The sequence below is a fragment of the Notolabrus celidotus genome, unplaced genomic scaffold (assembly GCF_009762535.1).
Source record: "Notolabrus celidotus isolate fNotCel1 unplaced genomic scaffold, fNotCel1.pri scaffold_145_arrow_ctg1, whole genome shotgun sequence".
Lineage (NCBI taxonomy): Eukaryota > Metazoa > Chordata > Actinopteri > Labriformes > Labridae > Notolabrus > Notolabrus celidotus.
Window position 1 is genome coordinate 144067 of NW_023260022.1, and position 14400 is coordinate 158466.

The 14400-nt window shown below is 43.7% G+C and overlaps 1 protein-coding gene across 1 annotated transcript; it reads right to left on the minus strand.

The window, feature by feature from the left end:
• Window positions 1-301: 301 nt before the first annotated feature.
• On the minus strand, window positions 302-9018 carry pmepa1 (prostate transmembrane protein, androgen induced 1). The gene is made up of 5 exons (XM_034678403.1): window positions 8748-9018; window positions 5172-5326; window positions 1533-1586; window positions 1052-1416; window positions 302-932 (listed from the first exon to the last, which is right to left on the minus strand). Exons 1-5 carry the CDS (start codon window positions 8803-8805, stop codon window positions 620-622), a joined length of 945 nt encoding a protein of 314 aa, XP_034534294.1. The 5' UTR covers window positions 8806-9018; the 3' UTR covers window positions 302-619.
• Window positions 9019-14400: the final 5382 nt, after the last annotated feature.

Here is a 14400-nt window from a genome sequence, read left to right on the forward strand (position 1 = left end):
CGATATAAGGCAGAACATGTAGCTGGAGGACTGTTAGCACTGTGCTAAGCTAGTTTAAGATCTATCTAAGTCTTTCTGGGAATATTCTAGCGTGCCGATTCGTCCGAAGGGGGTGCAGCTCAAAGGTGGTGCAGGAGCGGCTGATCTCAGAACTAGGTGGAGTCGAAGCAGCGAGGGGGATTATCACTGAAAACAAAACCTGGAAGAACCAAGAAGATTGCAACGTTTCGCCGTTTTTGCCTGGAAAGGAATCTTTTGTAAGCGCGAAGAAGACGAACAAAAAGTTCTACAGGAACAAACAGAACGAGTAAATATTTATACTGATGACAGTCTGATAGAGGGGAGAGGAAGGCTTCTGCTCCCGCCTTCTGCCCCTCTTCTCTGTGGAACAGGAAGCAGCAGGTTTTCCTCCTGCGGTGTGCTCTGCAGGAGCGAAGTGGCTTCCAGGTGTTCTTACCTCGAGAAGCCAGCTCCCTCCAAGTCCTCGCCTGATCCCGTGGAACTGGAGCAGCGTGCGCGCTGCGACTACATCTAACCAGGTTTTTTCCTCGTTTGCTTGGACGACTTCCCGAGTGGCGAGCAGAAACAGTCTGGGGGGGAAAAGGGGAGAGCAGTTCTGTCACACCTGCTGAGGCTTCTGGGATTTCTCCTTTGTGTTCCTGGCGTTCCTGTTGTCCACGCTTCCTTGCCGCTGAGGCGGAGGTCGGAGCAGGCCGTGTATGAACGAGGACGGGGGCGGCTGTGAGGACGACACAGTCCGGTGGTTGTGGCCGGGCGTCAGGGACGTCGGGTGGTAGTAGTGCCCGATCACCTCGCTGTAGGTCGGGGGAGCTCCGTCCACTCGAGGACCCGGTTTCTGCTGCCGGGACAAGGCCTCCTGGGCTTCCAGTACGCTGACTCCAGAGTGGACGCTTGGAGGAGGAGCCTGCAGACTGTTAGCAAAACGACACAGGTCATCATAAGACTGAGAAGAACATCACCGCCACAGAAGCTAACATCATTATTCACAGGACTAGGATTTGATTTGGAGAGACAGAGGCGGGATGGTTACCTGGCCTGCAAACAGGCGCTTGACGGGTTTATCGGGTGGGAATCGAACACAGTTCTATTGGGCGGCGCTCTGACCGACTCTCGGTTCAGCTCCATCTGCTGCTCCGGGTCTCGGAGCTGCAGGGTGCAGGGCCCCTGGTACGGCGGGGGCTCCTCCCCGTCCGAGAGGCAGATCGTCGGGGGGAGGTCGATGAGGCTCTGGGGCAGGTACGGGTACGTCGGCTGGAAGCGACTCGGGGCGTAGGTGTGCTGGAAGCGCTGGGACTGCAGAGGAGGGTGGGGGTGGGACTGGGCCAGCTGAGGTTCCCTCTGCAGGTAGGACGAGGGGACGGGTCTGTCTGGAGGGCGAGGGTTGTACACCTGGTGCTGGAGGAGTGAGGAAGATCAACGAAATAATGCAGCGTCAGGATGTGAGACAAAAACCAGAGCTGTGAGAGATTTAGTCTGGGTTATTTTAGAGGATTTCTGGTTGAAGAACTGACCTCATGTAGACCGCTGTTTGTCCCTGTTCCCTCAGAGGACCACAGGCTGCCCTCCTGAGAGAGAGAGAGAGAGAGAGAGAGAGAGAGAGAGAGAGAGAGAGAGAGAGAGAGAGAGAGAGAGATATCATCAGTCAAAGGAGATTTCTTTCTTTCAGCGATAATAAACAAAAGTCAAATTTAAGTAAAGAGATGTTCGTGAAACTTTAAGGTTTCAAACTTTTCTGAGTTTTGTTTTTGTTCCTCTGTGGGAATAAAAACTGCACTGAGTATATAGAAGAGATGATAAGACTTTGGTTTCATGTGTAATGACGTTCTTGTCCACCAGGGGGCTCTGCTGGTGTGCAACAAACTGAATCCAGCACAGCGTTTTCAGATGTCCCTGTTTTTCCTTTAAATATGGTCTTGAACTCTGAGTGAGTCCTCCTCTCACTGCAGCATCTTTTGAATCTTTATACCAGCGTGTAGTTTGAATCTTTAAGGGATGCATCCTTGCAGAACTTGTGATTTGTTGCTGCTGTGTCTCGTTAATGAACTTTAATTCAGGTGATAACTTTGTGAAAGTCTTGGCCTGACGTTTGCGTGGAACAGATAAACTCTCTGCCTGCCTGCCTGCCTGCCTGCCTGCCTGCCTGCCTGCCTGCCTGCCTGCCTGCCTGCCTGTCTGTCTGCCTGCCTGCCTGTCTGTCTGTCTGCCTGCCTGCCTGTCTGTCTGTCTGTCTGTCTGTCATGATGTATATGTGTCACTGTGTCTGTCTGCTAATCCAAATTAACTAGGACAATGACTCCCCAGAGCTTATCAGCAGCTCTGTCTCACCCTGTGTGTGTGCGCGCGTCTGTGTGTGTGTGTGTGTGTGTGTGTGTGTGTGTGCGTGTGCACCATTATGCTTCATCCTTTACTCATATCTCACTGGCAGACTGGGGCCACACACACACACACACGTGCACACATGAGTGGTTCAGTAGCAGGTGATTCAGGAAGTGAAGTCATATGTTTGCAGAGGCCTCAGGTGTAAGTCAGCCCGTGTATGTGTGTGTGTGTGTGTGTGTGTGTGTGTGTGTGGTGCCTTAATAAAGACATGAGTCAGTACGTTAGTGTTAGCCCGCAGCAGTGTTTAATCACTGTGATCACATTGTGTCACTCGGCTGCTCCTCAAACTCTGCTCGTCTCCTTTCATTAGAATCTGTGACTCAAACGCGGATCTGGTCCTCGCTCTGGTCCTCGCTCTGATCTGATCCACGCTCTGATCTGATCCTCGCTCTGATCCACGCTCTGCAGGAGTTCTGTTTATTAATGAGTTACTGTTTAACAGTTTAACACTAAGTCTGTAATGTCTCTGTCTCAAGCTGAATAAAGATGCTGCAGACTTGCTGAGAGTGCAGGAAGCTGATATTTGTCAAACTTGATACGGTCTTAGAGGGCCGGAGCTTGAAGGTAAAGTCAGGTGAGACTGGGACAAGACAGTCCAGCTGCAGCCTGGACTCCTACGATGGAGGGGAGCTTCCGGTTTGTTCTTTAAATGTCTTATTAAATCCGTTGTGTTGAAGCTTTTTAACGTGCTTCCCCTGCGAGGTATTTTTTCGTTTCATGTGTTGCAGGATGCAAACTTTACATTACTCTCACAGACTGTCTAAAAGTTCCACACGACAGACATGTTTGTTGTGGTTTGCCGCTGTGCGCCTGCGCAGTGTGAAGGAAAGGGGGAGGGGGCGCATTACACACAGGTCCTCTTCAGGCTGCAAAGTATGAGCCACAGGTGATGGTTTTTTGTGATCGGCAATGAAGGCATTGATCGGCAAACGCCGATCACGTACTTTTTCACAGAAATCGGCCGATAATGATCGGTGGCCGATCGATCGGAGCATCCCTAATTTCAAGTAAAAAAGACTTATTATTTATTTCATTTTAACAGTTTTCAATTAGTATTTATAAACTGGGTTAACTAAATCACGTGAATTTATATTATTTTAAAGATTTGAAGACATCACATCATTTTGACAGTGCCTTCAAATTTGGGAAACAAATCTCTTCTGTGGTTCAGTCCAGCTTCTCCCAGCTGAGACTCATAGCGAAGGTGAAGGCATATCTCCCTCCTAAGGATCTAGAGAGAGTAGCACACGCCTTTATTACTGCTAGGCTTGATTATTGTAATTCTTTGTATGTCGGCTCAGACATGGCGTCTATTCAGCGCCTGCAGCTTGTACAAAATGCGGCAGCTCGCCTCCTGACTGGCAGGAAAAAGAGGGAGCACATCACACCTGTGCTGCGTGCTCTCCACTGGCTCCCAGTCCGTCACAGGATTGATTTTAAAGTTGCACTTTTAACATACAAGGCCCTAAATGGATTGGCACCATCCTTGTAGGAAAGCCCTTTAGGCGTCCTCAGAAAGTCAGAATGTATGGCAGTTGTATCATTGTGTTTCTGTGTTGTTACTGGCATATATCTTTGTATTCATTCACGGGGAAGGTCACTGTCCCTTTAACAGAGCAGAGCGTTAACAAGCGGCTCCAGTAAGTCTGGGTCTGTGAGGCTCTCAGTGTGTTCATGACTGGTGAGCTGCAGACTTCAGGGAAGATTTGTGTGTCATTGCCAGATATACCACATTCATCTCTGAATAAATCACCTGAACTAGAAGCTCAGCCTCCGCAAATCTTTTACAGGATTCACACCACCATAGTGTTCACCGCTCTATTCCGCGCAACTGTAGAGGCCCTAGACCTCTGTTACAATCCTACTTGGCTGATCTTCTCCATGCTCACAACCCAACCCGAGCACTGAGGTCAACAAACCAGCTGCTCCTGGATGTGCCTAAAAGTCGCCTTAAAACCCGGGGAGACCGAGCCTTTGCAGCAGCGGCCCCCAAAGCTCTGGAATGGCTTGCCACTCCAATTAAGATCGGCCCCCCACTGTTGAATGTTTTAAATCTTTGTTGAAGACCCATCTCTTCTCTTTGGCCTTCTCCTCGTGAAGAGGACATTAATATCCAGTTATGTTGTTGTTTATTGTTGTCTTCATGTAATTTTTACTTTTTACCTTGTAAAGCACTGTAGCCAACACTGGTTGTTTTTAAATGTGCTGTATAAATAAAGTTGACTTGACTTGACTTTAATCGCAGAATTTCAACATTTAATCACATTTGTAGTCACATGTTTAAAATTAAAATAAATTGCATTTTAAAACAGTTTTTAAAGTCCATATTAAGAATATTTTTCTGAATCAAATCAATTCAAAGAAATGTAATTTATTGATCTTGACTGTTAGATTTCTTGTTTAAGTAAACGTTGCTCTGCTGCATCGTTGTGGTCTGAATCGTTGACTCAGAGGGAGGAGGCGGCCTCAGAGAGTTTATTCTGTCACACGCAGAGTTTATGTTTGTTATCTTTAATAAAGGAAACACTGATGTTGAAATGTGCGGCACGTCTTCCATTAAGTTTCATCCACTCCATGAAATGTAACCGACGTGTACAGGAAGTGCGTGTAACGTCTGACATGTAAACTGAGCCGTGTCTGAGTTTATGAGTGAAATGTGGCGTTCAGGAGATCAGTAGTGACGGAGCAGGAAGCAGGATATGAAAATATGACTCTTGAATAAACACACGTCCGTCTGGTCTCATGAGGTGAATGAACTCTGTGTGTCTTACGTTGGCCAGCGGCAGGTGTCTCCGTCGTGCGGGGGCGTGTCTGGAGAGGATGGAGCGAGCTGATAGGCGGTAGTGGTTGAGCAGGCAGGTGATGACGACCACCATCACCATCATCACCACCACGATCACCAGGATCTGGACGAACTCCAGCTGGGCTGCAGAGACAGAGGGACAGGGAGCACGGTCAGTCTGAACGTCACCAGGGTTATGTTTGATGGGATGGAGGTTTGAGTTCATACAGGTGCAGGGTTTTTAAAACAAGCAGTTTGAATACATGTCCAGGGGCATCATGGGAAGTGTAGGCACATGACTCAGTCTCCTCTAATCTTCATGAATCATTTCAATGACTCTTCAAATATTCACTCACGCTCTTTATATTTAAAGATCTGTATCTCCTCAGCAAACCTGCCTCAACTTAAAGACAAGATCTTTGTAACTTCCAGAAACCTCCAAACAAAAAGAAACACACTCCTGACTGTTTGTATATCCTGCGAGTAAATCTCCAACGTTTATTTAGCTTCTTGTTAATATCATCAGAGAGTTAGAGTTATAATAACAGCCAAAGAAATCTGTTTCATCATCCGTGCATCAAACACTTTTTATAAACTTCTTTGAGCTTCATAAAATCAGATCTTACTAAATATAAACTGAGAATGAAAGAAAAGCGTGTTTATTATGGCGCCTTATTCCTCATTTATTTATTTTTTGACTTGCTTACTTGTTTAACTTAAATTAAATCACATGATTGTTTAACAAAAGTCTTGTATTTGTAAGTGAAAGTGATTTTTTTGTCACATTTAAATGCGTTTATTGCCTTCAATGTCTTGATTTTTGAATCATGGGTCAACACTAGAATACATGTTTTCTTCTCTACATGTAAGGCAAGGCAAGGCAAGGCAGCTTTATTTGTATAGAGCATTTCAAACACGAGGGCAACTCAATGTGCTTTACATTAAAACATTAAAAGCATTGGAGACATTCAGACAGGCATAAAAGAACACAATTAAAATGACAAATATGATAAAACAGAAAAGAAAAGGAAAATTAGAAATATATTAAAAATTACATTAAAATTTTAATTTAAAGTGAGTTAAAATAATCTAAGATAGGAAGGCAGTGGTGAATAAAAAAGTCTTAGTCTTTGATTTAAAAGAGGTGAGAGAATGTATGACATTTAATTTAAATATATACCTTAATATTAGAAAAATACTTTAAAAACTTGACTTTATGATTAATGCAAAAAACTCAAAAAATTTAACTTATAATTATTTTTTTAAAAACAGACAAATTTTTTTTTTGGCATCAAACTCAAACCTCACATAAATCAAAGATTAATATATTTTTTTTATTTAATTTAATTATTTTATAATTTTATACTTTTATAATGTGTTTTTGTATTTTATATTAAAAATATGTATTTTTTATATTTAATATTTCTGATTTTTTAAATTATTTTAATATTTAATATTTTGTTGTTTTTACTCTTCCAACATTATTTTATTTCCTTTAATTTATCTTCCTCACTTTTCTCTTTCATTCTTTTAGTTTATTTCTTATTCTTAAAGCATTTTGTAACCCTGTTTATAAAAGTGCTATATGAATAAATAATATTATTACTATTATTATTATTAATAATAATAATCTGTGGATTACTCAGCTTAAATAAAATCACATTCATAATAAATAATACAAACATAAAGTCTGTGATCAGCTGTGACGTCTGACTTTAATGTCTCTAAAACCTGCAGAGTGTGAGAACAACAACAAAGAGTCATTTATGTTCTTATCAGTGTGTGAGAGAGAAACCAGGTTTCAGACACCGTCCAGACAGACATCAAGTCCTTATGCAGAGGTCAGACACACACACACACACACACACACACACACACACACACACACACACACAGAGACACAGAGAGAGAGCCTGGCCCGACCAGACAGGCCAAGCTTTGTTTAGAGACAGTCTGCTCTAAAGCCCCCCTCCCCCTACCACACACACACACACACACACACACACACACACACACACACACACACACAGAGCCTTTTTCTCACACTTTTCCCCTCTTCGGGAGCAGGCAGAGGTCAGACAGGAGAACAGAAAGCAGACTGGTTTCAGACACTTCACACCAGTTCTCACAGACTCGTTACGCAATCCTGATCAGCTCAGCGTTACACAACACACACACACACACACTCACACACTCACACACACACACAGCTCCATGACTACACAAAAGCACTCTAACACAACATGTATGATTTAAAAACCTCTATCTGAGCTGCTGACGTCCTCTGAACCTGACTTTAACTCTTCCCCTTCAGATCTCTGAGAGAATGAAACGTCCTCTAGTCTTCAGGTCGATCAGGAGAAACTCTTCAAACTGATCAATAACAACAACAACAACATAAACAAAGATCATTGCATGTGTAACTCTAATCAGAAACACTAACACGGTGAACAAACACAAACAGCTTTAGGTTTTGGTGTCCGGTGACTCTGGATTTGTGGGTCGCACCGCAGACGAAGTTTATTCACATTCCTGTTGAAATCTTTAAATCTGATTTCAATGTCAGAGTTTCAGCGGCTGCCTTTCAACACACACACTTTGTTTCTACAGTTTACTCCTTATATTTATTATCACATCTGCTTATAATGCTTCTTTTCTTCATGCATTCGATCATCTTTCTGTTGCAGTTTTAGCTTGTTGTCACTTTTTGCACAAAAGGACTCGTAAAAACTTTGCTCTTAGTATCAAACGAGGATTCTTAGAAACCGCCTCCATCGCTCTATCCGGAGTACAATCGACCAGAACAACAACTAGATGCTCAAACTGTGAAAATAACTTGTTAAGGTAAATCAAAACATGACTTTGAGAGCAGAAATAGACCCCTGTATAAAATGTATCAACCTGTTTGTGGAGGAAGACAGCTAACCTAGCTAGATATTAAATACTGACGACTAAGAGTGAGTGATTCGCGCACAATCCTCCATCAATGTGTCCAGATTTAGTCCCATAGTATCCATATATTCATCTTTAATTGCACTTGAACTGCAGAGGAATGCATCCTTTCTCATCGACGGATGTTATGTGGACGTTAAAGGCCAATAAAGACAAAGATTGAGGTTCCAAGTTGCAAAGAAATTTGGATTTTCTCGTGTGGATGCTGCAGAAAATGTGACTCTTATTTTATCTCACTCAGCATACACAACTGAAAGCTGACTGTATGATCACCAAGAACGTGAGAATGAGAAGTTCTGAAGGAGTACAGACACAATGATGTCTGAGTCATCAATTTCTGCAATTTTGCAACCCCTAAAAGTTGAGCTGTGCAACCAACACGACTTCCAGAAGACTTAAAGGCCTCACATGTCGCCTCATGTCCGACAAACGGTCTGAAACTCTCAGATATTCAATTATTAAAGATGCAAAACACACAGATGTAGTAAAAGGAGGAATTTAAGAAGCTAAACCAGCGATTAGTTCCCTTAAAGATTAAGTTCTCTCCATCATGTTTCTATAAAAGGTGACTAAATGTGCAAACACTCTTTAATCCGGCTGATCTGAGACTCACCACACAGCTGAGTCTGCACACAGTCCTCATGGCTGTGACTCCCTGATGAAGGCTGCATACTCTCCTCTCTGCAGAAATCTTTACTCACACCAAAAACTGATCAAAGTTTGTAATCCAGCGACCCGGACCTGAAGATCCCCGAACTCCTCAAACTGAACCCCAAAAAAAAGAAAAGTAAAAATAAAAGTCCCCGCTGCAGCGACGCTCCAAACTACATGTCCCGAGGATGCTCTGACGCCACGCGTGTGTCCTCACCGGCTGACACACACACTCTGACGCTGCCACAAGCTTTGTCTGCAACTTTTTCTCACACACATTCCCACAGTGTCCAGACACACACACACACACACACAGAGACTGAGGAAACAGCTGACCAGACCCCCGCTGCCCCCACTCCCGACAACCACCGCCACCACCATCACCCAATGGCTGTGAACAAAGGGGTCAATGTGAGGGAGGAGGGGGAGAGAGGGGGAGTGGTGGGAGCGTCTGGGAGACACAGATGGGTCAGAGGGATGGACGGAATAATGATGAGAGAGAGAGAGATGGAGGGGAGGAGGGGGAGTCTGATGTGTGAATGTTTTGCTTATTGAAATCAGGAAAACAAACTAAACAAACTGAAACCTTTCAGTCTCAATATTTAAAAACGTCTGGTGTATTTTGTTGTGTTAAAGCGATCAGAGAGGTGTGGATTAAGTCCTGCAGGGCTTAGATTCATGAAGTTGTTCGGTGCTACAGAGCCAACATGAGTCTCAGGTGCCTCCGGTATGATGCACGTTTGTCAGAGATGTCTTGAGGAGTAATTTGTTGAAGGAAATGTTGGGACTACTTCCTGAACGTTTCGGCTGATTTAAATGTTGCTTATCTCTTTATTAACTAATGGGACGAAGGTTTATGGTCATATATTGAGATAAAGTTAGCAGAGGCTCATCTCAGCTCTGATCTCTGCTGAAGAGCTGAGGAGTAAAGGAACATTTGCAAAGTGAAATAGCTTCAAATAGCGGCGTAATATCGGTGTATCAGAGTGTGACGGCTAAATTCCTCCAAATCTGTGTCCAGATCCGTCACAGCATCGGATCTGATAGGTTTCTATTCTACTCAATGTGTTAACTTCCTCTGGATCCGCTCCGTTGTGTTGCGGCTGCGTCTCAGAGTCCTCCATGGATCAGATACACAAGACTTCTATTTGTTCCCGGATGCCGGAGCACGACGCTTCAATCTCAACAGAGCAGATGGAGCGGGACAGGAAGTCAGGTTTCACCAAAACAAAATGAAAACATCCGGTTAATTTTCAGAATAAAACACTCTGTGTTATCACCAGATCGTATTTCACTTAACTACAACAACAAACCAAAGTCATGATGAGCGGAGCCAGGCCTGGAGTCAACAGGTCAGAGGTTTTCAGAGGACCAGAAAGACAACATGGATGAGGAGAGGAGGAGGAGGAGGATCCTTGATTCAGGGATTACTGTGGGGAAAACCTCGGTCACATGACTCCAGCTGTCCGGAGGTCCTGAAAATGCAGCCGGTGGGTGTTGACGGACGAGAGAGCACGGAGCTGGACCGGACAAGGGTCCCTTGGAAGTCTGACGTAAGATATAAATCCTCAGTTCTGACAGAAGTCTGCAAAGTCTGATGATTTTAGATTCTATCTTGCCAGATATTCCTGCAGAGCGAGAGAGGGATTTCACTTCCAGCAATCTGCTTCTACATGCTGAAGATGGAGGCAGACACAACACAGCCATGGTCCCAATAGTCAACAGGTCAGAGGTTTTCAGAGGACCAGAAAGACAACATGGATGAGGAGAGGAGAATCCTTGATTCAGGGATTACCATGGGGAAAACCTCGGTCACATGACTCCAGGTCCGGCGGTCCAGATCCGGACGCAGATCATAGACAGATCCAGTGGACGTCGGACGTCCGACGTAAGAATGGATTGCGGCCGCTAATATCACCAAGAACTGCCCCCTTGATCTGCTCCGTCTCGGAGTCTGATTCACAAAGTATATTGCACTGATCATATTCATAGAGTTGAGCAGCTCTGAGCAGTTTGCTCTTGTTTTGCGTCTTACTGTGCAGGCGAGCTGTCAGCAACCCCACCTTTTGCTGCACAGAGCTGAGCTGTGTCTCTGTAACGAGACCTTTACCTGCTTAAGTGTCTGGATAGTCAAATAATCATCAAAGACATGCTGCTGTGCCTCGTGCATGGATGTACACCACGATTCTCAAACAGCAGGAACTTCATGAACACACTCCTGCTCGGGCCTCTGCAGCGACTTCTCTCACCTAATGAGACGAGGTGAAACAGAGTCGTCATGAACGTGTGATGCTAAGCGGCCCCTTTCGTGTTCCCCTCACCTGTTAAAGAGCGTCTTTATGTTCAGGTGTTCTTCAGGTGTCTCATTACAAAGCTACATGGCAGACTCCTGCAGTAGTTGTTGCAGAGTGGTGCTCTGCTGATTGTTTTCATCTCGTTCATCAGAGTTGTTTGTTTTGCAGACGAGGGCCTCCTGTGGATTTCGGCCCTGCAGGGTGATTTTGAGACTGTGCCTGTAAAGTTTACAGCCCGTCCTGCTGTGAGGAATGACTCAGCTGAAAATCGAAAAAAAGGTTCAAGAGGCTCTTCTGACAAAATGTGAGTCAGCTCGTAGTCGGCTGCTCTACTACGACGCCGCCGCTGAGCCGCGGGTTAAAGTGAGAGGTGGCCTCTCATCGTAAGGCTTTCAGGGTTTTGTGTTTCAGGACGTGATGTGAGGGAGAGGAAGAAAACGGAGATCACGAAGAGAGTCAGAGCGGTGTCAAGGAGACTGGACTGAAAGGAGAAACACGGCGTTCAGTTTTTAGAATGATGTTTCTCACAGATCTCTGAAACCAGGAGAGAGGAGGAAGGATGGAGGAAGGATGGAGGAAGGATGGAGGAAACACAAACACACAGAGACGTAAACACATTCCTCTGCTTATTAAAGAAAACAGTTATCATCGTAGAACAACACACACTCCAACACACTGTGGTGCCAACCTCGCCATCTGTGTGTGTGTGTGGACCCCACAGCCTGCTGACAGCTTGTCTGTCTCTCTGGTGTTGAACTTTGTCTTTCAGCCAAAACATTCCCACCACTCCTCTTCCCTCTCTCTTTCCTTTGTTTTCTTTCTCTAAACTCAGACACAAAAACAAACTCTTCATTACAGAGTTAATATGTTAATGTTGAAGCTCCTGAACTCTTCTGACGAGAGCTCGGGTTTAAGAACCAGGAAGTCACAATCTGCTCGTTTCTCTGTCCTCATATTTCAACATGTGAGAACAGGAAGTTTGTCTTTCCATCTCTGTTGTTTTTAACAGGTGAGTGCATGACGTTAATCTGAGAGCTGAGAGCTTTGTGTGTTTTCCATCAGCAGATATTCAGAATCAGAAATACGATATTTATCCCAGGGAGGGAAATTCAGTCATTACAGAGCTCTTATACAGCAGGTAAGAAAGTCAAAATATTACTAGAAGGAATAAAGTAAGATATAAATACAGAAAAAATAAAGATCAAATAAAATAGAATAAAATAAAATACAAATAAATTACTAAATAGAATTTAATAATATAGATTTTTTTTTAAATAGAATAAAAATTAAATAGATAAAATAAAAAATAGAATAAAAAAAATAGGATTTAATAATACAGAAAAATAAATTTAAATAGAATAAAATACAAATAAAATAAAATCAAATAAAAAAACTGAATAATAATAAAGAAAATATAAAATATAAAGATATAACCAAATTGAATTTAATAATATAGAAAAATAAATTTAAATAGAATAATAATAAAAAAATAATTAACAAATAAAAATCACCCAGGTTCATCCAGAGGTTGGAGATCTCTGTCTTATAAATCCTTTCTTTTAATGATCTGAGTATCTATTTGAGAATTTAAGAGGCTCAAACAAAAACAGGCTGAAAATATTTCTAATTTTCAGCAATATAAGAATCTAAATAATTCACCTTCTTAAATTAATAATAAGAAAGGTTGCATATTAAATGTATTAATATAATACGAGCTGTTGTATAACGGAGCACAAAGTTTGACGTCTTCGTTGCATAGCCGAGGAAATTCAGCTTCCAATCCGGCTCCTCTGATTTGATGCGTCATCTTAAGAAAAACTCCCTGACTCAGTCTGTGTGTGTGTGTGTGTGTGTGTGTGTGTGTGTGTCCTAGCCTGCAGTAAAACTTGTCAGCTCCCAAACTGTGGAGGTCAGCGGGTCACTGAGCAGTGCTCCTCTCTCTCTCTCTCTTTCCTCTCCTCCCTCCCTGCGTTACCTCACTCCTTCCACTCTGCACCTTCACAGGAAAATCCTCCTCTCATGTCATGTTTCCATCCAGATGTTCTGCACATTTCAGCGACAGCGTTTTCCAGAAGAAGGTGTAACAGCATTACATAACGATATATCGATGCACCACTTTTTCCACTTTAGCAAAGCAGAGAAACATCCAGACAAATCCTCCGCTGCATTATTAAAAAACACATAAAAACCAAGACGTCCCAGTCTCCCTTCTTCTTCTCCTCCTCCTCCTCCTCCCTCCCTTCTCTTCTACTTTCAGAGACCCTTTCTTGGCTGCCAGAATAATTTGAAAGCGAATGTGTTGCAGAAGAAAAACACCCTTAAGGCCAAAAAACACGCTTCAGTGAAGTCGCACAAAAACATTTTTCATCAACACGGCCCGAGCAGCACCCGGGGTCTGCTGCACTCCGTTCTCACAACAAGAAATGTTCAATTTATTCCAAACACGAGGAGATACCGGATGCATCAGACATCTTTCTGCACCTGCTCCATATGCTGATGATTGTGGATTATGTTTGGACTCTATATTTGCACATATTGAGGTTTCATTCAGGGAGATGTCTCTGTATTCTCACAGATGATCAGGTGTTTCTCATGTTGCATCCTTTAAAGATATTTGGGCTTAACGTGCTCTCCACTAAACTCATGCACTGATGCACTGACCCTGCAGCTTCCTGGCACTTCAAGTTGTAGCTATGAGCATCTAATGTGTTGGAGTTATGGTGCATTATTGTCAGTGAATGCAAACAGACGGCCTTATTTAAGAAACGTCAGAACTAGTGGATGTTTACAAGGGTAGAAGTTTGAGCTTCTGGAACCTGCAGGAACATAAAAGTCATCGCGTCTCTCTCCGGAGCAACATATTTGATCTTTATGTTTTCAAATCGCTCTCTTGTGAGTCCTTGAAGTACATTTATACATCAATAGAAGGAGCCTTTAAACTACATGAGGGACGGCTGACCTCCTCTCTCTCTCTGCACTGAAGTTTCACTTCTTTAAACTTGGAGGAAAACAAGCTTAAAGCCATTAAAGTGTTTTTATTTCTTCAACTGTTGCATGAGAGAGGCTGCTGATCTCTTCCCTCCCTCTGGGGTGTTGTCTAGACAGGAGGAGGCTGTGAGCCCGGCAGGCAGGCAGGCAGGCAGGCAGGCAGGCAGGCAGACACTCCATGGTTAATCTAAAGCAATTAGCTCATTTGTCATCCACTGCCTGCTCTCCGTCTATCCTCCTCCTCCGCCTCCTCCGCCTCCTCCGCCACCTCCTCCTCCTCCTCCTCCTGCATTCAGCTAAAGGTCACAGGCGGTCACTGCCGAGTCAGATGGC